At 51.7% G+C, this 23,969-nt stretch overlaps 2 protein-coding genes across 3 annotated transcripts in view; both read right to left on the bottom strand.

Moving 5' to 3' along the window:
• Dnai2 (dynein axonemal intermediate chain 2) overlaps positions 1 to 11,950 on the bottom strand; it is a 35,572-nt gene extending 23,622 nt beyond the window's left edge. The window contains exons 1-2 of the mRNA XM_010630714.3: positions 11,860 to 11,950; positions 3,490 to 3,766 (exon numbers count right to left, since the gene is read on the bottom strand). The gene's annotated coding sequence lies outside the window, so the exon portion shown is untranslated. The remainder of the gene's footprint in view (positions 1 to 3,489; positions 3,767 to 11,859) is intronic.
• Positions 11,951 to 13,802: 1,852 nt separating this feature from the next.
• The window catches only part of Ttyh2 (tweety family member 2), a 37,372-nt gene continuing 27,205 nt past the window's right edge, over positions 13,803 to 23,969 (bottom strand). For both annotated transcript variants that reach the window (XM_010630712.2, XM_010630713.3), the window contains 8 exons: positions 19,444 to 19,513; positions 19,168 to 19,223; positions 18,520 to 18,612; positions 18,168 to 18,260; positions 16,422 to 16,564; positions 15,720 to 15,905; positions 15,315 to 15,393; positions 13,803 to 14,686 (listed from right to left, as the gene is read on the bottom strand). In XM_010630712.2, the coding sequence (XP_010629014.1) occupies positions 14,606 to 14,686; positions 15,315 to 15,393; positions 15,720 to 15,905; positions 16,422 to 16,564; positions 18,168 to 18,260; positions 18,520 to 18,612; positions 19,168 to 19,223; positions 19,444 to 19,513 (801 nt within the window). In that variant the 3' untranslated portion in view covers positions 13,803 to 14,605. The remainder of the gene's footprint in view (positions 14,687 to 15,314; positions 15,394 to 15,719; positions 15,906 to 16,421; positions 16,565 to 18,167; positions 18,261 to 18,519; positions 18,613 to 19,167; positions 19,224 to 19,443; positions 19,514 to 23,969) is intronic.

The raw sequence follows: 23,969 nt of genomic DNA, 5'->3' as shown, positions 1-23,969 counted from the left end.
ATATCCAAACCCAGGAAATAGATTTTTTAAGATACTATGTAACAGAAATGCTAGGGTAGTAATTCACTTCACCAAGCATCTTTGTTCTGGGGTTTTTTGACCAATAAGTCCCTCTGAGACACCCCAAATTACTCTATTTCTTTTTTTAAAAAAAACCTAATTACATAGACTTTGATAGAGAAGTACAGGTTTTACGAATGTCAAACTATATGCTTTATCTTTTTTTTTTTTTTTTTTTTTAAGATACTGCAGATTGAACCCAGGGACTTACACATGCCAAGCAAGTGCCGTACCATTGAGCCACATCTCCATCCCATGGACGCTTTATCTTAACTCTAATTGCAATTTCCATTACATCACTCCCTCATGCAATAAACATTTATTAAAACTGACTATGAGTAATGAGGCAGTGCGATGCTAACACGAAGACAGACACAAAGAGCGGTGGAATAAAACTGAAAGGTCAGAACGAAACCTTTCCACTGAAGGTTGACTGATCTTTGACAAAGGTCCCAAGGCAGTGCCGTGGGAAAAGGATGGTCTTTTCAGCAAACAGTGCCGGAACAAATGAACATTCTCCAGCAAGAGAGTGACTATAGATTCCTCCCTCACCCCGCACACAAAATGATCTCAAAACGGACTAGAATTCTAAGACTATAAAACCTAGAATTGTCAAAGTGTTCACAGATATAGCAAAGACTGCATATGCCATTGTATGGTTGGACTCTTATACGCACCCGCCTTCGCTGTTCGGCCACCACCAGGAGCCCTGAAGTTATTATAACTGTTGCCAGAGCCACCCTCAAAAAGCATGTGCTGAAGAAACGCCTGCATATCGGAATGAGGGCCTCGGCAACGAACGTTTCAGCAACTGCCAGGGGCGATGGAGACTGGAAACGTGAGGGCTCCTGGGGAGGGAGGACAGAGGCTGTTGCTACGCCCTATCTCCCCGCTGGTTCCCAGAGCTCTGCTGCAGGCGGGAAGGGTGCTCCCTCTCTTTTCTGCCCCATTGACGCACCCTGAGTGACACTGTGTCAGGGAGAAAACCCAGCTTTTAGTGGGTTCGGTGTAGGTGATCTGCACCCGGGAAGAGCTTCCTGATCTCAGTGTTAGCGAAAACAGATGCAGTACGGTCGACTGTCAGACTGTTCTCATCACTTCCATCAGCAACTGTGCCAAGGTAGTGGCTCGAAAGAGTGGCTTATCTCGAGAGCTGCACAAGTGCACAACCCTTTGTTTTTCCCTGCGCAAAACCAAGAAATAGTGATGCCCCCCGCTCAAGATAATAGTGGAGTCAGAGTGAGAATTTCCCTGGAGAATTTCTGACTGTCATTTCCTTCAAAGAGCATCCAATAATAAAAAGGCACAGTCCCTTTAAAGAATTAAATGCTTTTTGGCTTATGTATCAATAAATAGAAAAGTAATAAGCAAGTCACCACTATTTCAGAAATGGTCTCTGAAACTGCAATTTTAAAAGCTCAAAAACAAAATTTTAGGGCCGGGGATTTAGCGCAGCTGCCTACCCTGCAAGCACAAGGACCCGAGTTCAATCCTGGGTACCAAAAACAAACAAACAAACAAGCAAACAAAGACACAATGTTAAATGTTCCCCCTTAAAACTTGAGAGCTTGGTACCTGGCTGTAGTGCAGTTGTGGGGGGACTCGAGGAGGTGGGGCCTGGCTAGAGGAGGTAGATCATGGGGACACGTCTCTGAAGTGTAGGCTGTGTCCCCAATCCCTCTCCTGCTCTCTCTGCCTCTGTCCACCATGAAATGAGCTACTTTGTTCCACCACATAGCCCCTGCCAATATGCCCTGCCTTACCAGGCCCTGAAGGAGCAGAGCCAGGTGACCATGGACTGAGGCCTCTGAAACTGCGAGTCAGCCTAAGCCTTTCCTCCCTTAAGTTGATTTTCTCAGGAATTTTGTCAATAGAGTGGAAAGAAAGCCAGCTAACATGTGGCATCAAACGTATAGTTTATAGGATAGGATCGTGTGGCTCAGTGGTAGCGTTCTTGCCTAGTATGTATGACACCCTGCGTTGGATCCCCTGTGCTGCCAAAAAAAAAAAAAAAAAAAAAAAAAGGTAATAATAATAAAATGGGCATGGTTAGGCATACTTGCAATCCTAGCACTCAGAAGGCTGAGGCAGGAGGATCACCACCAGTTTGAGGCCAGCCTGGTTCAAGACCAGTTTAAATGCTGATATATGCCAGGGTAGCGACTAGAAATTTCTGCTGTCCATAGTCGCCCAAAGGAACATTATGACTAGACATGCGTCTGACCTACTTACCCCGACCTCAGGGCTGTAAGGAACCTGCCTAACGGGACTGTCTGCTGACCCCTGAGATGCAGGGCCCAGAGCCGGGTGACGATCTAGAAGCAGACGTCTGGGTGGATTTGGCCTATTATGGTTCATGTCTAGATGTCCCCCTAAAGTCTCCTGTGCTCAGAAGTAGGGCTTTGGGGAGGTGACTGGACAATGGATGTGCGATCCCGGATTAGTCCACGGAGGCTTAGGTCTGGGTGTGATGTTGGGGGGTGAAGTGTGATGGGAGGAGGGTCACAGCGGGTGTGGCCTAGAAGGCTATACATACATACATACGTATGTCCCTCCTCCTCCCTTGATCTCTGCTCTTCTCCCGCCATATCATGAGTTGCTTCCCCTCTGCCAGGACAACCTGCTCTGGAGCTAGCTATGGACTGAAACTTTTACAGACTGTGAGCCAAAATAAATCCTTCCCTCTTCAAGTTGTGGGTGTTGGGTTTTGTTGTCTCAGGACTGAGAAGGTATCTAAGACGGCCCTGAGCCTCCTCTGTAGTGGTGAGGGAGAAGGAAGTGACAAGAGTTAATTAACTCCTGTCTCTTCAGATCCACATAAACTGTTCCTCGGAGACAGCACAACTTTGAATCATTCCCACCGCAGAACAACCCAACCTGAACCAGACTCTTGCAGAAAGTGCTTCAAAAACACACTCTCTCCCTCCCCCTCCCCCCTCCCCCACCTCTCTCCTGGGTGGACTGGCTGGGAGGAAAGAGGGTAGGGAGCAGAGAAGCACAAACTGCAGCAGGATGCCTTGATGTGTTTACTCCGCATGGACCAAGAGGCGACCTTGGGGGAAACACTGCAAATTCACTTCCGGTCTCCACCTCTCCCACCACACTGAGAAGCACCTGCGCCTCCGGACTGGGCACTGCCTGTCTGGCAAGCTCAAGGTCCTGGGTTCAATTCCCAATACCAAAAATAAATAAAATAAAATAAAATAGAGGCCCACACTCCCAGCCCTGTAGAGATCCCTCACCCCACCTCCCCAGTATGCATACTGATGGGGTTAGGGGTGCAAGGGGTTCAGAGGTTGCAGAGTCCTGTGAGTTGGGGAGTTTCCAGGGCAGCCGGGATCAGTGCGGTGGAGAACCCTAGGCCTCTTGGACCCACCATCCCGCAGATTCATCCCCAAAGGAAACCCTTGAGCCACTGGTGGTTTTTACCCTTGGGAGTCTCTCTCCTCCTCTCTCCGCTGTTCTCCAGCTGTGGACGGCCTCCTGGCGCCCGCCCCTTATCCTGTGTCGGCTCCTCCTGGCCGCTCCGCCAGCCGGCAAACACCCAAGCCAAGTCCTCGGCTTCAGAAGCTCCTCAAACGGCTGAGAGCAGCGCAGTTGACCGATTGCCTAGCAACCCCGGCCCGGCGGGAGGGGACCTGGTAGCGGGCTGCGAGGGTGACCCGAGCACGTGACTGTTGGCATCTCTACTCCCTCCGCGGGAGGTCTGTGGAGGAGGAGGAAAGTTAAGGAGTTAGTGAAGTACCGGTAGTGGTAATAAACATTAGTAGGAGCTTTGCCAGGGGAATTACCCACTTCTACAGATATGCATCAGGCAAGGTCCCTAGACAGTGCAAGAAAAGCAGTCAACGCTGGGGAAGCCCTGAGTTCTGGCGGCTGAAGGCAAGCTCAGTAAACTGCTTTGATGTTGGCAGGCCATTTTGCTACTTCTGCAATCGCCGCCGCCCCATATTCCCAGCACGTTGTATAATAAACACTTCCAACCAAGCCTCTGGGATAGAAACTCCTTGAGAGCAGGGGTTGGGTATTTCCATAGCTTAGCTGCACGGTTGGCACGCTGCAAACCTGTGTTCAGGTATTTTACTTCTCATCAGGTTCAGGTCATAAGTGAGATAATGTAAACTAAATGAAGGGAATTTGGGGTTAGAAAAGCACATCTTGCTGGGCGTGGTGGCGCACGCCTGTAATCCCAGCACTCGGGAGGCTGAGGCAGGAGGATCCCTGTGAGTTCGAGACCAGCCTGGGCTACACAGTGAGTTCCAGGTCAGTCTCAACTACATAGTGAGACCCTGTCTCAAAAAACCAAAAAAAAAAAAAAAAAAAAACCCCAAAAAAAAAAAAAAAAAAAAAAAAAAAAAACCCCAAAAAAACAAAACAAAAAAACATCTAAGGTCCCAGGGAGCTTCTCCAGGAAAAGTCCTGAGTGCTTTACAGAGCTGGGAACCCTCGGTATTTACTTTTCATAGGACCTTGGGCAAGTTACTTTCCCTTTCTAAGACTCAACTTTCTGCATCTCAATTCTTAGAGGACAACTGGGAGGAGTGCCCAGCCACACGCTGAAGGCAGAGCCAGAATGGACACACAGGGACTGAGAGAGATGAGCCTGAACTCAGGGTGGACACCGGAGATTTGGACTGGAGTCCAAATGAATGGATGAATCATCCAAGAAGTGGGATTTGGGTTGGACCTGGGCCCTGGAAAATGGATATGAACTGCGGGGGGAAGGAACAGGGGAAGCAGTCCAGACTGTGTGTGGGGGGGGTAAGCAAGGCAGGAAAAGGGATCTGCCCCTAATGGGGTATCACAGGCTCCCCCCGATGACCACCCAGCTGTGGCTGCAGGAGTGGGCGTGGGTAGATAAGAAAGGAGAAACGGGAAAGGTTGAACGGAAACTGCAGCGTCCTTTCTCTTTTTGCTGCAACCACTGATCCCAAGCTCCCCACCCTCTGAAGGCCGGAGGGCTGCCAGCTACTGCGGAAAGGGAAACTGCTCCTTGGAAACCTCCTGGCAGGCCCAGCCGCTAGGGGAAGCCAGCAGGGGTGTAATGAGGAGTGTTCGCAGGACCTCAGGGGGAAAAATGCAGTATCCTTGGACCCTCCACTCAGTCACAGCATAAATGGCAAAAGAAATCCTTTGCTGAGGTCAGCCCCATCCCTGGACATCCCCTTCCAACCTGAGTCACAATCCACTGCACTTCTTTTTCCATTTTGTTAAAATCACTGTAAAATAAAACAGAACAAAAGTTTTTGCTTATTTTTTGTTTTGTTTTGTTTTGTTTTGGTACCGGCGTTCGAACTCGGATTCTTGTGCTTGCGAGGCAGGCGCCAGAACTAGTGAGCTAAATCCTCGGCCCAGTATTTGCTTATTTTTTAATTGAGTTATTTTTGGTTGTTGAGTCTTAGGAGTTGTCTGTGTATTATGGACATGAACACCGTAGCAGACTGCAGATATCTTCTCTTTTTCTGTGGGTTGCTTCTTTACTCTCTTGATGGTATCTTTTTTAAAAAAAATTTTGAGACAGGGTCTTGCTATGTGGCCCAGGCTGACCTTGGACTCACCGCAACCTTCCTGCCTGGGATTACAGCTTTGTACCACGCCCAGGTTTTGATAGTATCTTTGGAGGCATACATTTAAACAATCTTACACACAGTTCAGTTTGTCCACTGTTTCTTTTGTTGCCTGTGTCTTCCCCGTCATAGCCAAGAAATTGTGCTCATATCCAATGCTGCAAAAATGTTTCCCTATGTTTTCTTCTAAGAGTTTCAGTTTTAGGTCGCGCTTTTAGGCCATGCATCCACTCGGAGTTAGTTTTTGTACATTATGTTAGGTAAGGGTCCGACTTCATTGTTTTGAATGTGGATATCCCATTTTCCCAGCATCGTTTGTTAAAAAGACCGTCTCTCTGGGGCTGCATGTGTATACCAGTGGTAGAGCACTTGCCTCACATACATAAAGCCGTGAGAACCATCCTTACCACTGAAAAAAAATCCACCGTCTGGATTTCCATGTTGAAAATGATTTAACCATATGTTCAGAGTTTTATTTCCAGATGCTAGTCCATTCCACTGGTCTTTAGGTCTGTCTTTATGCTCATCCTATACCTCTTGATTACTATAGCATTTATTAAGTTTTAAAATCAGAAACTGGCCGGGCATGGTGGCGCACGCCTGTAATCCCAGCACTTGGGAGGCTGAGGCAGGAGAATCACTGTGAGTTCGAGACCAGCCTGGGCTACATTGTGAGTTCCAGGTCGGCCTCAACTACATAGTGAGACCCTGTCTCAAAAAACAAACAAACAAAAATAATTAGAAACTGTGAAGCCTCCGGCGTAGTTCTTTTTAAAGATTGTTTAGGCTATCCCATATGAATTTTAGGATAGATTTATTATCATTATTATTATTTTGCAGCCCTGGAGATCACACATTCTAGGCAAGTGCCCTACCACAGAGCTTTAGCCCCAGCCAAGATGGATTTTTCTATTTCTTTAAAAACAAAATTGGGATTTTGATAGGGATTGCATTGAATCTGTAGATAATTTTAGGTAGTACTGACATCTTATTAGTATTAAGTCTTAATATTAATATATATCTTTCCATTCGTTTGTGTCTTCTTTAATTTCAACAATATTTTTTAGTGTTTTAGTTTTTTGAGACAGGGTCTCACTGTGTAGCTGAGACTGACCTGGAACTCACTATGTAGCCCAGGCTGGTCTGGAACTCACAGTGATTCTCCTGCCTCAGCCTCCCGAGTGCTGGGATTACAGGCTGTGCACCACCACACCTGGCTTTTTAGTTTTTATTGTAGACATCTTTCCTTTCCTTGGTTAGTTTCTAAGTACTTTATTCTTTTTTGCTGCGTTTGTAAATGACATTACTTTCTTAATTTACTTTTTGACTTTTTTTTTGTGGTACTGGGGATTGAACTCAGGACCTTGCACTTTTGAGGCAGGCACAGTGCCACCGAGCTAAATCCCCAGCCCAATTTGTTAACATTTGTTATTGTTAGTGTAAGGAAATATAACTAATTTTGGTGTGTTGACTTTATATATAGTTACTTTGCGAAATTTATTAATGACAAGTTTCTGAATATTTAGATTTCTACATATAGATTATATCATCTGTGAACAGAGGTAATTTTACTTCCCTTCTAAGTTAGATGCCTTTTTAAAGTTTTTATCTTTTCTAATTGCCTTGGCAAGAGCTTTTAGTACTATGTTGAATAGCAGTGGTGAAAGTGAGCATAGTTGCTGTCCTCTTTTAAAATAAACTTTTATTTTAAAGGTTTTAGGTTTACAGAAAAGCTGCCTGGAGAGTACTGAGCATTCGCATGTACCCCACATCCAGTTTCCTCTATTATTACCACCTTACATTAATAGGATAAAAGTTTTAAAATTAGTGAGTCAATATTGATTTACGCTATTATGAACTAAAGTCCATACTTGATTTCGATTTCCCCCAATATCTTTCCTTCTGACCAAAGCAACATTGTTTCTCATATTACATTTAGTCATCACCGTCTTCTTTGGCTCCTCCTGGCCATGACAGTTTCTTGGACCATCCTGGTTTTTGATGACCTTGGCAGTTTGGATTAGTACAGGTCCGATATTTGCAGAATGATTCTCAAATGGGGTGTGCTTGATTCTTTTTTCCACGTCAGACTGGGATTGTAGGTTTTGGGGAGAGCGCCCACAGAGATAAAATACCCTTCTCATCACATCTGGGTACTGCTGGCCACACGACTGGTCACTCTGTGTTTTCCTGATGTAGTGTTTGCCAGGCTTCTCCGCTCGGGAGTTACTCTGCACCCTCTTCCTTACGGTATGCTTTAGAAGGAAGTTATTACACATGTCTCCCCAGTGGCAAGAAGCTTCAGACGGTGGCACATGTCTTTAAACCTCTGTAAATCCCAATGCTCCAGGAGGCTGAGGCAGGAGGATTGCAAATTTGAACACAGCTTGAGCAAATTGGATACTTTAATCTCAAAATAAAAAGTAGAAAAGGGCTGGGGAGGTAGCGCAGTGGAAAAGTCTGGGGTTCAATTCTCAGTACCAAAAAGAAAAAAAAAAAGTGGGAATTTACTTTTGATTTTCTTGAACGTGGAGTATCTATATACATTATCTGTAATTCTCCTACACACAGGCTTAACTTTTCATGGCTAGTAATGGGCAATATAAAACAATTGGTAGACACCACCTGCTTTCCTCACCAATGCTTAAAGCAAGCTGTGTCCTGACTTGCAGGAATGAGGTGTAGCACATCCAGCAGGATGGCTGCTGTGTGCCCTCATTAACAGACCCACTCATGCCTAATCACCCTCACAGACAGTGCCTGGAAAATGCTGCATTTGCCCCATTCATCAGTGTTGTTGGAATGCTTGCCACAGTACTTGGCTTGTCAAAGCTTCTTGTGAAGGCATCCATCACACCCCTGGCAAGACCACCTGCTCTACACTTTGCCCCGGTTAAGTAGCATCGATTGCTCTCTCACTAGCATAGACCAGAACTCCCCATTATCTCAGGGAAAGACTCCCTCTCCTCTGTAGTCCCACCGTCATCCGTGTAGACTGCTCCTCCGCCCTCTCTTTGTTTAAAGCTCTGAGCCACAAAATTTTTTGAGTATTCCAAGGCAGCTGTTCTGCCCGAGGGTCACACTTCACCTGGTCTAGGGTGTAAGGAACGGGGAAAGGGGATGCTACTAGAGCCTCTGCAATGAGTCCTGGTCTTCTGTGACCCACAACAACACAAAGCAAATTAATAAAGACGGGAAACAAGACTTATAGAAGAAGATAAGCTTTGGGCCTGATCAGTATTGCTTTGGGAAGTAAAGATGAAAGACCCTAAATTTGCCACACCTTTATTCAGTCCACCAGGAGTAACAGATGACTTGGAAGGCAGTGGTAATCCTAGGAAAATGAGGAATTTATGCAGATGAAGATCCTAGGTCACAAAGAACTTATGGTGAGTAGGAATTTGTTCCTCCCAGGATGTCTTCGGCTGATGTCATTCTGTCCTGGAGCATCACAGGATCATAGATAGGGCCATTGAGGTTTGAGCTGTGACCAGAGGTGAAAATGGTGTTATTTCTTGACACACCATAGCCGACCTGTAGGCAGGAGAACTGAGCTTGATCAAAATTTAATTGTGAAATGATTTTCCCCCCAAATTATGCAGAATTGCTCCCAATACTGGGGTCCATACAGATGGGGCTTTTCTTGGGGAACTGAATCCCAGACTAAAAAGTCATTTACAGTTTATGTCCAAAAGGACAGAAGAGAGCGGAAAAGAGAGCAGGAGCCGTACTCAAGACATATATCTCTGGGGTGAGCTGGAAGAGGAGATTTTGGAAAGGTGGAAACTCTAGGCATTTCAGAAGACGCCAAACCCTTTCACATCCCAGGTGGCCTGGACGGTGCATCTGTATCAAGGCAGCCATACTCTGCCTGACACACCACTGCCAGATATCACATTACCTGGGAACGGTGAGGACAGGAGACACGCAGGGAAGGACACAGCAGGCGTAGCCAGATTGTCTTCCTCTCTCTGCCTGGATCCAGAGAGGGAGGCTGGAGTTGGAGCCAAAGCTGGGGCTCTGCTCCCCTCAGAGCACTCAGAGTTTGAGATGAGGAGTCCAGGGAGAGGATGTGCTAGCAGCTTGTCTGTCAGCCACACACTTCCATCTTCTCCCTGGTCAGATCTTTGTCCTTCCTTCTTTCACAGGGTAAAACCACCATCTTCCTTGAAAGACCAGCAAGGCCAAGACCGCTCGGCTGCCTGACCCAGTAGCTGCGATCCTGTTCTCCCGCTACCAGGGGTGTGTCGGTTGGTGTAGGCCACGCAACCCTGTTGCCCCTCTTTGCTTCTCCAGCTTGTCTGCCTCCTGCTTCTTTGTTCTTTCTTGGTTTTTCTCTTCCTTGTGCTCCTCCAGTATTGGGGATGCTTACTGGACTCTTCCCAGCCTTTTTGCACAGCTCTGCCTCTCTCCACGGCATTAGTGACTACATGTGTGCATGTCCTTCAGATCTAGGTCTCCAGGCCTCTTTTATCAACGTGTCCTGATCTTGACCTGCCCGTCCAACCTTGCTGTTCAGATGCTGCAAACACCCTGTTAACACAACTTACCAGGAAGAAGGGCCTCACCCCCTGCCCATGTGGCTTTTCTCCATTATCCCACAGTCCCAGCCTGTCACCTAGGATGTAGGGATGGCCCTTGACTGTTCCCTATGAAACAGGGTGACAGGCATGTATAACTACCATGACCCTGAGTGCCACCTGTCAGTCATGTGTTTAGGAGGCACTCGTTGCATGCTTTTTATGCTGAGTGAGCCCGGGAAGGCTTTTGCCTCACACTTGACAAAGACACACAGCTGAGCTGACAGATGGCCGCTAGGCAGGAAGACGGTGCTTCCTTAGTAGGATCTGAGTCCCACATTCTTGTCTAGACGCATGCATCAGTGGTTGAAAAGGGAGATACAGATTTACTAATGAGAAGAGTGGAATTTCTTCGGGAAGGGTAATTTTGCTCAATTGCAGTTCAAAGGTAGTGTTCCGTACCACCAAATCAGTTGCAAATGTCTGATATTTTTTAACCACTTAAAAATGTAAAAACTAGGGCTGAAGATGAAGCTTAATGGTAGAGTGCTTGCCTAGCATATATTAGGCCACGTTCAACACCAAGCACTGCAATAAATAAATACATACACAAATAAACAAACAAAATAAAAAATGTAAGCAAGACATGGTGGAACACAGTTGTGATCTCAGCACTCTGGGAGGCTGAGGCAGGAAGATTGCAAGTTTGAGCCCAGCCTGGGCAACTAAGTGAGACCCTGTCTCAAACGAAAACTAAAAATGGATCAGGGATGTAGCTTGGTATGAAGGCCCTGGGTTCAAACTCCAGTAACACATACACACACACACACACACACACACACACACGCACACACACGTAAAATCTAGCTAAGTATAGTGCATTTGCCTTTAGGTCCAGCACTGGGGAAGCTGAGGTAGGCGGGTCACTTGAGCCCAGGAATTTGAGACCAGCTTGGGCAGCACAGTGAGACCCTATCTATAAATCAATTACAAATAACGATTCTATACTCACAGGCCATACAAAGTAGGAGGTCAGGCTAGGCTCATAGCTGTTGTTGGCTGGCCCCCGTGATCAAGTCAGTACGTTTTGGTGAAGTAAAAGAAAGCAGGGGAGAGGAAGGTAATTCTCTTTGCCTGGGTGTTTGCCAGTGAGCAGGCCAAAGGGCAGGAATACCTTCCTGCTGCTCTTGCATATGAGGCTGCAAAGCTTCACAGCTGGGAAAACACAGGCGGGTGGGAAACAGCTTTGGGGAAGGACCTGCTGAGTGGTGAGGCGGGCCAAGGGCAGCCAGGAGCACACGCATGCAGGTGCCTGACAGTCACTGCTCTTCCTCTCCAGGTTAACCCGGCTGCCCATCTCCCTGCAGTATGCAGTCAGGCAGCTCAGAGGATGGGCAAGGGCAGCCCTCTCCCTACCCCACCACTGCAGGCTGGGGCCGGAAGGGAGGTGCTGCCTGAACCACCCTGAGGCCTGTGCATTCCCAGGGCCTCTTTCTTGCTTCAGGGCCTGCTGCAGCTAGGCTCTCTGTCCAGATCAGAGACAACGAAAGCCCCCAAAGCCAGTCCTATTGGGTCCTGGCGCTGCAGGTGCCCTTGAAACGTCAAACTAGCCACACAAAGTGTTTCCTCATTGCCCCAAGCCATTTCCCAAGCCCAGATAGAGAGGACTGGGAAAAACACCGCTATCCAGGGAGGTGGATTCTGACACCTACTTCTTTTCTTCTGAGTTCCACTTCTGCAGGGCTGTCTGCGTCTCCCCTCAGGTGCTCCCCGAGGAGCTTCAGCCACTCACTCCAGGGGCTCCTTAGAGTGCAGTCCTCCTGCGAATCAAGTGAAGCATCATCAGCTGCTTAGGACTTGGAGCGTGGAGCGGGAACCTCACCAACCCCCAGCTGGCCCAGCTTCCCCAGGGACTCAGCAAAGCAAGCAGGAAGGAGGCTGACTGGGGGCCTCCAGCCTGGACAGGCAGCACCAGGACGGCAAGTGGTTGGGAGGAGCCTGCAGCAAGGACCATGTGAAGCTGGTGGAGGGATGGCGCCTTCATGCGGGAGGCAACCGCTGTGTGACCACTGCCCAATCCCAGGGTACCATCTGGAGGCACCCAGCAGCAGGCTGGGGCTGGAGCTGGAGCCCTGGGCTAGAAACTCCTAGTTCTGCACTCAACTCCAACCAGGCCCTTGGTCTCAATGCGTCTGTCGACTACTACGCAGAATGAAAGGCTTCCTAGGGTCACTGTGAGATTTAATTAAAAATTAATGAAATCCCAGGAGGCTGAGGCAGGAGGATCTCAAGTTTGAGACCTGTCTATGCAATTTAGCAAGACTCCTATCTCAGAAGGGTGTGTGGCGGTGCTCAGTGATAGAGCACCTGAGTTCAGCCCCAGGTACCACAAAAACAAAAATAGAACAAAGTACCTAAACACACACATACCCACACACACCTAGGGCAGACCCTGGCACATAGAGCACTCAATAGTTGCTACTTATTAGCAACCTTAAGAGCAGTGATGACTAGTGGGAACCCTAGAGAAAGACGGGGCAGAAAAAAGGCCTGTCCTTAAGTTTTGCAAGAGCAGCTAGAGGCCTGGGACATTCACTCTTAGTCCCCCTTCAATCCTCAGTCAAATCACTAGTGGAATTTCTAAAACCCCATTCACGGTGTGATGCTGTGAACACAGACGGGGCCAGAGGGGGCCATTAGATACCATTACACCCTGTGCCAAAGAAGTCAGAGGCCAAGCACACGTTTTAGTACGAGCGGTTTATTTCTCTTCCAGGTGAGGGTGTACATGTAGCACACAGAAGTTTGTGGAACACCCGGGCAATTTTAGTTCAGTTTACACGCATCACAAACAACCCATCCGTTGCCAATAAGGACATGTTAGAAGGGACACCTCGGTGTCATGGGGCTACTTGCACAGTGACACAGCCACATGAAGGTGTTTACAGTTCATGGTATGCACAGGTTAGCATAGCGGGGATGGCGAGCCGCAGGTCCCCTGTGGCCCAATTCTGTCACAGAGGACTCTGCTGTCAGTACGTGATGACAGAGTGATTCTTCTGAGATGGAAACAGAACCCTTGTCCCGAGCCCCTGCCCACCCACTGCTTGGAACGCGAAGCTGTGGGCTGGCGGTGCTCACGGCGGGTTGGCAGGAGGCCGGAAGTACCATAGGCCCTAACCCTGGCCCCGCAGTGGGCAAGACGGGGGTCGTTATGTCCTCCTGGCCCACAAGCTACTTCTCACCTACAGGGGCAGAGTCCAGGACACTGGCATGGGGCCAGCATGGTGGTGGAGGTGGCGAGGCCTGTCCTTGCATCGAGCTGTAATCCCATCACTTTGCTAGAACCTTTGATGACAAACTTGCTTGAAGACAAGAGGGAAGGGCTAGTTGTCTTGGGCATTTGTCTCTTCTCTGGAGCAGAGGACTCCACTGTGTACAGGCCTCCCTCCTGGGGCAGGATGAAGTCACACACACTGCAACAGCAGCTTGGGACAGGATGCTTCACAAATCTTTATTGTATTTAAAACTCCTTCTTCCCCTCTCTCTCTCTCTTTTTTTTAATTTAAATTTTTTTTTTTTGAGACAGGGTCTCACTATGTAGTGGAGACTGACCTGGAACTCACTATGTAGCCCAGACTGGTCTTGAACTCACAACGATCCTCCTGCCTCAGCCTCCCGAGTGCTGGGATTACAGGCGTGCGCCACCACGCCCGGCTTCTCTCCTCCTGACCTGTAATAAACTGGCTGGTGCCAGCAAAAACCTACAACAGTAGTGAAAAAGCCAGCTTACGGAATGGGGCCCCAAATCTATGGTAAAAACTGGGTGAGCTATGAGTTGAGATTCTTCGGATCACCAAACTTTTGAAACACCGGGAAAAAGAGTGAAGTATTTGTCCATACCTGAGACCATCAGCTGGGGACGCAAGGATGGGCAGAACATGGCAGGCTTTCTGCTGCGATACCCTGGGCCACCAGCTGCAGAGGCCTCCAGGGCCCAGGCGGAGTCCAGGTGGCCCAGGAACTCAGATTTGGACAGGGTTCTGGACTCATCAGGGACACTGTCTCCCCTACACTCGCCTCCGGGTAAGCCCTTCCCACTGTCACCTGCTAATGGGGGCAGAGGTGACTCGGGAGGGGCTGCCTGGGCTTTCGGCCGAGTTGACAAGAAGCAGGGGATTCAGCTCTCAGGCTGGCAGTGCCTGGCGGCTCCCTCCTCGATGCCATTCCCCACCAGCTGGTGGGGCGGCGCCCTGGGGTAGAGAGCGGGCAGGAGAGAGGCCTGGGTCATGGCCTTCTGTCCACCGAGGACTTCGGTCAGAAGTCTCAGCAGTGCCTCTGCAGCCACAGGAGTCCGCCGGTCTCCGGGTGTCTTTGGTTTCCATTAGAGCAATGCACCTTGTGTGCGCATTTGTTAAAAACCAAACAGGAAGGCGGCAACAGGAATCCAGAAGTCTTTTAGGCTGGAAATTCACCGCTGTAGTGCCTCGAGTGCTCATCTGCCACGGACATGTAGGTGGCCCTCATGCTGGGGGAGTACTGCAGGGAGACGGCAGGGGAGTTAGCGTGGGCACAGCTGAGCCGAGGCCAGAGTCCACTCTCCATCCACAGATTCAGCCAATTTCAGACCCAACGATAGTTTAAAAATACATCCAGGTGTGGTGGCATACACCTGTAACCCCAACATGATGGGAGGCTGAGGCAGGAAGGTGGCAAGTTCAAGTCCAGCCTGGGTTACTTGGCCATTTAATTTAGCGAGACTCTGTCTCAAAATGAAAAAAATTTAAAGGGGTGGGGTGGGGATGTTGCTCAGGGCAAAGGTTTTGGGTTCAATCCCCAGTACCAGAAGAAAAGGTGGGGGGGCGGGTAAAAAAGATCAGGATACATTAGCCAAGGAGCAGAACTCCTGGAGGTGAGAGCTGGGCCAGCCGCAGCAGCCAGGGCAGGCTTTGCGTCTGTCTGGCAGTGAATCCAGGGCCACATCGGACAGGGCACACGCACACAGCCCAGCTGTCCTGCTTCTGCTGTGCCCACCCTAGAGAATGCCACCAGCACCGGGTCTGCACCCCACCCGGGGCAGTGTTTGAGTGCAACGGGGCAGCTGGCAGCCAGAAGACCCGGGAACTGGGTCCAAACCCCAGCCGGGCAGGCAGGAAGGGCAGCTTACTGTGGGCGGTGGGGAGCCTCTCCCGATGAGCGGCACGTTCTCGTAGCGAGGGTTCCCACCAAAGAGCACGGCCTGGTTCCTGCGGGCCGAGAGAAGCAGTCAGGAGGGCCCAGGGTAAGGGTTGTGTGTGCAGATGTCTCCAGGAAGGTCCCACGGATGAGCATGTGGTGAGCATGGAAAAGGATGGAGCATAGGTAGGAAAATAAAAAGGATAAGGTACTCTATGGGGACCAGGGGACATGCAGCAGAGGACAGGTATGGGGAACAGCAGGGCCTGTGGTCTGCTGGGCTTCGATGCCTTCCCTCCCCTATGTGGCTCTGTGACCAAAACCAGCAGAGCCAGCTCCCCTCCAGGGCCGGGAAAGGCTGTGCTGCCCCAAGCTGGAGGCGGGGGCCTGGCCATACATGTACTCGGAGACCGGGGCATTAGAGATGGTCTGGGTGGGGGGCTGCAGGCTGCTCTGGCTCCCCAGGCCACTGCTGTAGCTGCAGAAGCTGTGTAGCTGCCCCCTCGGTGGGTTGTGGGCCGCGATACGCCGTGCTTGGGGGTTGAAGGGGTCATCGTCATCAATGTCATCATAGTCTCGATCCCTAGAACGACATGTAAAATTTGGCCAGGGAGGCGCGAGCCACTGGGTCCTGGTCTTCCTAGTCTTTCTTCCCGGGGTGCTCCTGACAGCCACATGCGTCTTCTGGAGATTCTTTGAAAGCATGACCCTTGACCAGTCACTCCATCCCCCTCTAACCCATGTTCACCTCTTCAGGCAGCCCACCAGCTGACTGCACAGCGGCCTCCCACCCCTAGCTCTGGTCCTTTACAAGATGCCAACACCCTACCTTGTCCCGAGACCACTGGTTCCCTCCTAACAGGGACTCCATCTGTCCTTGGGGCTCCTGGGGGACCCTTCCAGCTCCTACAACTGCCCTCATCATCCTGTCTTACAAGCCCTGCCAAGGGAGAGGAGCAGCAAGGCAGCCCACGGGTGGCACAGGGCTGTCACCATCCTCAGCCCCTGTAGTCACCCAGGCAGCCTTCTGGGGCCGATGCTGCTCTCCCAGTCCCACACGATCAGCGCCCCCCGGCTGCAGGAGGCTCCCCAAGCCCACCTGCTGGTGAAGTGCTTCCAGGCCGGTGGCCCTGCAGAGATGAGCGTGGAGAAGGCCAGGGCGGCCAGGAGGGAGAAGAGGCCAAGGAAGAGCAGGCCCTCGATGCCGTCGTAGCAGATGCCAGTGAGGGCATCCAGGTAGTCCTGGGAGCAGAGGGACACACCGTTGACGAATGAGGGCCACAGCCTGGACCTGGGCTCTCCTGGCTGCTCCCCATCCCAAGCACCTTTTATGACCATTAGGTCTTCACTGGAGAACACAACACAACAGGGCTCCATGGGCTCACACCTGCTGTGTGTCGGGCGCTGGAGGGCTGGCTCTGAGCCAGGCAGGTGAAGCTGCGGGGGACGGGTAGCCAGGATGGGGTGGGGCATAAAGTCAGGCCAGGGTGGCAGGGAGAAGCACGGCTTGAGGCAGTGAGGCAAAGGGGATGAGCTTGGCGTGTTTTAAAGAGAAAGAACAGGATGAGGTGTCATGAGCCTGTAGTCCCAGGTGCTTGGGAGGCTGAGGCGGGAAGACTGCTTGAGGTCAGGAGTTGAGTTAGAGACCACAAAGCAGTGAGACTCCAACTCCAAGAGAAAGGCCAGCAGAAGAGGAATCTAGATTTTCCATAAATGAGAGGAAGACAGGAATGTCTGGAGATAGAAGGATGTGATCTGATTTTTCTTTCTTTCTGAGACAGAGTCTCACTATGCAGCACAGGCTGACTTTGAACTCATGGCAATCCTGCCTCCGCCTCCTGAGTGTTGGGATTCCAGGCAGGCACTGCCACACCCAGTGATCTGATTCATTTTAAAAAATGACCACTCTGGCTGTGTGTGGGGAGGGTCTTGGGGGGGTACGGGGCAGGAGGAAGTGGCGAGGCCCATGTTTCCTAGGGAATAGTTTGGAGGTCGTGGCTGTCACCCAGGGGAGCAGGATGGTGCCTGGACCACGGCAGAAGCCTCGGGAGCGGGTGGGGAAGACGGATGCCGGCATGGATTCAGGATTCATTTGAGAGGACAGCTGCCAGGGCTTGCCGAGGGACAGCATGGAAGGGCGGGAGAGAGGGCACAAGGGTGATTCAGGCTCATCCAAAACCCGGGTCCCTGCCTTGACAGCCCTGAAAGCTTCAGTAAGGACTTTCTGGACACGTTCACACGTCCGTGTATACATATGTATGTCTGTTAATCCACACGCCCCCTTAGTTTCCTGATTTATAAGCTTTCCCATGAAATCACTGCGAGGACTAAATGACACACTGGATATCGCATGCACAGAGGGCTGAGCACCGAGTTGTACACTTGAGAAATGGCTCTCGTGACCATTATCTTGGCCACTGGCTTAAATCTGCGCCAGATGTGGACGACAGGACGCACACTGGCTCTTGGCTGACGCACTCCCGGCAGTAACGTGTCACTGCCTTCCTATGTCTGTCTGATACCCCAAGCTTCTGGGGAGACAGAGGACCCTGGCAATGGGGTTGGGACACCATTTCCAGCCCACGGAAATCAATGGCCGCAGGTGTGACAGTGGGTAACCGCTTCCCTCTTACAAGTTAGAGTCCTCCCACGTTCAAGAGCTCACCTGACTCGGCCTCCTATTCCCGCCCCCAGTTCCTTTCTCTGGCCTCCCTGTTTCAGCCACTGCAGGGAAGCAAGAAGCCAGCATTTCCTTCTTTCTACCACCTGCAGGGAGCCCAGGCAATCACTCTCCCAGGTCTCTGCTGGCTTCTCCTTCCGTGTGGCCTTCTGGGGAGCCCCACACCTTGTGCAGCCCTCGGCAATCCAGCATGGCCGTCAGTTGGTGAAGGCTGGTCTCCGAGGAGTTCAGCAGGAGCTGGATTTCGAGGAGATCTTTCTGCAGCAGGAAAAGGGGGGCAGAGGCAGAGTGTGAGCAATGGGACAGGGCTCACTGATCGTACCTCAGACCGCGTGTGCAGAGAGGCTTTCAGAGCCAAAAGAAGGGCCTGAGGCACCAGGGGAGGGGTGAAGGCCAGCAGCCAGGTCTCCACAGGTGGGCCTGGGGCTAGGGAGAGAGCACCGATGGGAAAAGGTTGCCTGGTTCACCTGGGGCTCGCCTGTCCCAGCACAGGCACTGCAGGAAGCGGCCGCCTTACCTCTGCCGTGGGGAAGAGGGGCACAGTGACCTGCAGCAGCCCCGTGACCTGGATCTGCATGGAGGTCATCGAGCGCTGGAGGACAGTCAACACCTGGGCCGAGAGAACACAGCCCCTGAGGCTAGATATTGAGGGGCCTGTCCTCCTGGAGCCCCCTCACTGCCCACTGGTTACAAATGCACAATAGGGCCTGGAGGGCCGCACCTGCTAGGAGGGGCTGGATAGGGTCACTTGTTCTAGAATGCGGGGACCCTGACCCGCATGGAGTTGGCAGTCCCAACTGTCCCACTGCTCTGGTCAACCTATCACTATGGCTATGATTATGTTCCTTCCCGCCTGCAGGAAGTCTTCCTCCATCCCTCTGGCTTCTGGAGAGCTACACGGTCCACTTGCTTCTCAGATGTGGTCTTGTTTGGGAGCACATGAGAAATTCAGGCTCTTGGTCCCGACCTCGACGTCTGTATGGTAACGAGCTCCTCAGGGAGGTGCACGTGTGTGCCTGTGCAAGAGACTCCGCTTGGGAACACACTGAGAGCACAGGTCCCTTCAGAGAGGAAGCTTCGCAAAGACCACAGTGAAGCAGGAGCACCAACCACCTTCCTGATGGGTGGCAGGACTTGGTTTGAGGGTTATGTCTGGGTGCTGTACCTGCTGGAAGGGACTGCTCACACTCTGGCTGCAATACAGGTAGTAGCGGGTCACTTCTGAAAGGTAAAAGGATGGGCGTTAGGTGGCTCAGAGGGACCAGGCCCTCTGCCACCCTCAGTGGTCAAGCCAGGCGTCCCTCCCGGGCTCCAAGCCCCTGGAAGACGCAGTCTCTATAGACCCGAGGTCTGAGGGTGGGGAGAGACGCCATCTGGCTGGCTGCATGGGCCTCGCCTGAGAATCTGGGCAGCTCCAGGGGCAGAGGTCCCAGTGTGTTACCTGGGCTGATCTGGCCTTGTGTATTGTTCAGGATGAAGATGTCAGGGGCCATACAGAAGTCACTGGTGCCCTGAGTTAGAGAGAGATGGCAGGAGTGAAGGAAGATCAGACCTGGATCCTGGGAGGAGCCAGGTGCCTGCTGCCTTAGCACTCAGCACCTTCCTGCTCATTCCTGGTAGAAAAGGTTAGGAGCATCCTTTAGGGTTCGAACCCTGGCTCTGCTGTTTTCTAGCTGCTACCGTGAATTAAGTTATTTCTTCATTTGGTTGCCTCAGCTGTCTCATCTGACACGTGGGGACAATACTATTTACCTTACAAATGAATATATGCAAAGTGTTCTGGGAAGTGACTGGCAGAGGTGTGTCAGCTATTGCTCGCATTCCTCAATGTCTCTTCAGGGACAGATGCTCAGGGAGCCAGAGAACCTAGGTCCAGGGGCAGTCGCAGGGGGATGGGGAAGTTTTTGGCTCCTTGGCCTCATCTGCCCATCTCTACTGTATCCTTCTTGCTGTTTTTAAGCTCTGCATGCCCTGGCAGTCCAAATATAAAGCTCCCTGTAAATCCCCTGTAAAGAGTGAGGTTAGAGCTGAATCCACCTAGGAGCTTTTGGGGGCAGGTCTTCCTCTGCTCAGGTGGGATGGGGTGCAGGGAGAGCATGGGACTGGGAGTCAGGATGAGCTGGCACCCAGACTCAGAGCATGGCCTGGCAGTGACCCCCACAGCCCGTTTGGCCATGTGGGAGCAGAGCAGACCTTGGGAGAGGTAGCAGCAAGGATTCTATCCTCTGAGCCAGGCTTCAACCCCACACTGGCCTGGGGTGCAGTGGGTCCCTCTACCTTTCAGAGCAGCCCCAGTAATCTCTGGTCCTGTGGCTCGTTCTGCTGAGCCACTGTCCACACGAGTGCATGCTCCCTGGGCAGGGGACCTCTCCAGATGGCTCTGAAGTGCTGGGAGCCCTTTGAGCCCTTTCCTTCTTTAGGGGCCACTGCTTTGGGGGTTCATACCTCAGTACCACTCATTAAGTGGATAGATACAAAGAGGACTTACTAGGCACCAGGCTTGGTTCTAGCATGGGTTCTGGGGCCTCTGTCATGGCTAGAAGATGTAAACAGGGGAGGTGGGGAACGACAGGCCCCACTAGATAAGAGGGCTTCCCCAGAGCTCCACACGCACGTGCACACACTCACACACCCACCACCAGGCGCTCAGGGCCCTGGGACGATTGCTTTATACACACGGAGGCCACTAACACACAGCACAGGTCAGCCCAGCTCACGATGCCCAACTAGAGCTGCAGAGCCAGCAGGCCCAGACAGCTTATGAGGTGGAGTGGCTGGAGTGGGGGACAAAGGAGCTTTGGGAAGAGGAAAGAGCAAGGCCACCATCTTGGTCTGGCTCACCCCAAGGAGAGAGAGAGGGGAGGCCCCTGTCTGAGGCTCCCCTCCCGCCTTCCCTCTTAGGCCAGGCCCACATTTCAGAGCTCAAGTTATCCCCAGCTTATGGCTCCCGGGATAGGTGAGTTAGGATGGCTGAGGTTATGTGAATTAGTGCAGAGTCAAGTCAACCACTGATGAAGACAGGTGCCCGTGTGTGCGCGTGCACGTACCTTAGGCAGTGGTGAGTGAGCTGGAGGGAGGGGGTACCTTACACAGCCGGGCAGGTGGAGAAGCTGCACAGATCCCAGCCACGTGATGGCTGAGCCTGTGGGCAGTTTCTGAGGACGAGGTGATGGTCCCAAGGGCTGCCCAAGACCCTCACGGGACGAGAGACCAAGATGTGCCTCCCATGGGTTCGCCACCTCTCCTCTTCCTATCCACAACCCTTCAAGGCAGGTGCTCTTATGCTCCTGTATTGTGCTGGAGGAAACTGAGCATGGAGAACGTCAGGGACTCTCCCGAGGTTCCACTGCTAGGACACAGAACAGGGAGATGTGGCACCAGCTGGGAGGCGCCGGCAGCCCAGGAGGTGCCAGGCTGCCCTGCAATACTGATTCTTCTCGCCCAGTCTATCTCGGGCCCTTCCTTGCTGGTGTTTCCGCTCCTTGGCCGACACCTCTCGGCCTCTTCTGCACCTTACACTGCTGACCCCACAGGCCAGGGGAAGTGAGGTCGGAGTCACAGGCCTGGAGGATCTGAATCCTCAGCGCCCAGCTACCTTCCTCTCAGTGTCATCTGGAGCACATTCTCAGGGGCAGTGCTCTGCCTACGATGTCCCTTCTGGAGACAGGTGAGGAGAGGCTGCAGAGAACAGTGAGGCAGCAAAGGCCAACAAAGGCCACTCTACACAGTGATCTTTTGACAGCTGGCCCCTGCCCTCCCCACCTCTCTTCCTATTAACATGCACAGCATCCCTGCCCCTATCAAAGGCCCTTTCAGCCTGGCCTCACATCCTCCCTCACTGCACAAGGGCCTGACTAAAGGGAATTAGGGAAATGGCACTGCTCCCAGCTCCCCGGCATTCCAGGACACTGCAAACTGAAGCCAATCGCCTGTGCTCTCCTCAACGGGATGCCTGGTAGAAGCCCCTGCTGGGAGGGAGCTGCTCCCAGGGAGCAGCTCATGGTGGCAAGCTGGAAGCTACCGTGCGTCCAGAAGGCAGAGGCTGCCCAGGAAGCAGGACTGGGCCCCAAGAAAGCTGCAGGGTGATTCCCAGTGCTTGAACTTGTGCTGGGAGGAGAGGCCACCAGGCAGCTGTCACATCGCTCCCCCGCTGGGCTCCCTCCCTGCGGTGTGTACAGCACTCCAGTCCCAGAGGCCACCAGGACTTTGAGAATGACCTGGGTGCTTGTACCCTGTCCTTTTCTGCACTGGTCAGTGTGGAGTCACGGTGCAGAATGGGGGGACAAGAGAGGCCCACTTCCTCTCTCTTCCGATCAAAGGCTTGGACCCAAGTGGCACCAGGGCCCATTCATTCTGTGGGCACCATAGAGGCAAAGTGTCCAAGGCCAGCGTTGCTGGGCAGACCCAACATTGGCCAAGGCATGAGTTTGGGCAGGGAGCTTCTGACAGTCAGAGGCCACTGCAGGGACAAATTCCTGAGCCCTTAACCTGGTACTCCTCAAAAGTGTGATTTGTGTTCTCTTCTGAGACAGTAGGGGACTTAAAAGTGGTTTTAGCTAAAGCAAACAACAAACAGCACAACAAAACAAAACACTATTTACAAATGTCCAATAGATAACTAAAAGCAGAACAAAGCTTTAGGTTCATTTTGTGAAACTCTCGGTCAAAGCCTTCTCAGCTTGGCAGATCCTGTCTTACTACGTAGTTGAGACTGACCCGGAACTCACTATGTAGCCCAGGCTGGTCTTGAACTCACAGGGGTCCACAGGCCTCAGCCTCCCGAGTGGTGAGATTACAGGTGTGCGTCACCATGCCCAGTTTAAACACTCATTTTACTTAGGCTACTCATCCTTCCAAGACAGGACAGCAGGATGAGAGATTTCCAGAGACATTCACCACTCCCAGAATCTCCAGTGCCCTAAAGGATGGTTACTTTGGACTTCCGCAAAGCCTCACATGACTGAGACTGCCCCAAGCAGACAGTCATCTCAGGAATAGAATCACCCACCCCTCCAGCACTGAGGGCTCTTCCAAGCTACAAGCAGGACTGTGATTAAGAATGGGCCAGACCCTAACCCACCCACAGATCCTTAAAGGCAGGCCTCTTGCTTTCGTGGGTGGGCCAGTCTGAGCCTCTACATCAGAGTGCTTCTACCCAAGCTGGAGGCCTCTCTGCATCTTCTCTCACCGTCTTCCAAGTAAAGTTATTGCCTGTGAACTCAAACTGCTGCTTCAGTTTTAATTTCCATTATCACTGAAGCAAGGACCGGAGCTAGCTGGTGACGCTGTCCTCCTGCCACCTCCACTTTTGACTGAACCCAGGTAGCTCAGGCAGAATGGATACAGGCCATGGGGCTGGTTTGTGGCTTTTAATTTTTGTTTTTGGGTTTTTGTTTGTTTGATTTTTGGTTACCAAGGATGGAACTCAGGAATCTGAGCTTGAGAGACAGGCTAAATCCCCAACCCTGGTTTGTGGCTTTTGAAGCAGGGAGGGGTTTTTCTTGAAATTCCCTGGTACGATGCACGCATTCTAGCACACACTCGCATCCTGCACAGGTGCACACACAGCACATGCACCGGTTTGTGGCCTCCCCACAGCGACTCACACTGCCCACAATGACCTGCTACAAGCCTTTCTTCCACAGGATGTGACTGTCAACAGCGAACATCAGCCTTCTGGCTGCTGCACGCGAGGTGTCTGGCACTGTTGAGTGGCAAAACGCTCCCCCTGCACGGAGGGCAGAGGGTCGTGCACACAGCTCAGCTCCAGGCTCAGGTCTGTTAAAGGAAGCCCCCGCTCTTCCATCTCACTTCGAGCACCACATGGAGAAAAGAGAGTGTAAGTGGGGAGGCCACAGAGGAGCGCGCTTCGGAAGCCCAGGCTCAGACCCCACCCTGCTACTTCTCTGTGCCAACTGGTCACCCACACACACCTCACAAGCAGCGATCTTACACCTTGGCTCTGTC

Source organism: Fukomys damarensis, unplaced genomic scaffold (assembly GCF_012274545.1).
Source record: "Fukomys damarensis isolate Sample0158 unplaced genomic scaffold, DMR_v1.0_HiC HiC_scaffold_23, whole genome shotgun sequence".
NCBI classification, from domain to species: Eukaryota; Metazoa; Chordata; class Mammalia; order Rodentia; family Bathyergidae; genus Fukomys; species Fukomys damarensis.
The sequence above is the reverse complement of the archived record's forward strand: the minus strand, read 5'-3'. Positions and strand labels throughout refer to the sequence as shown.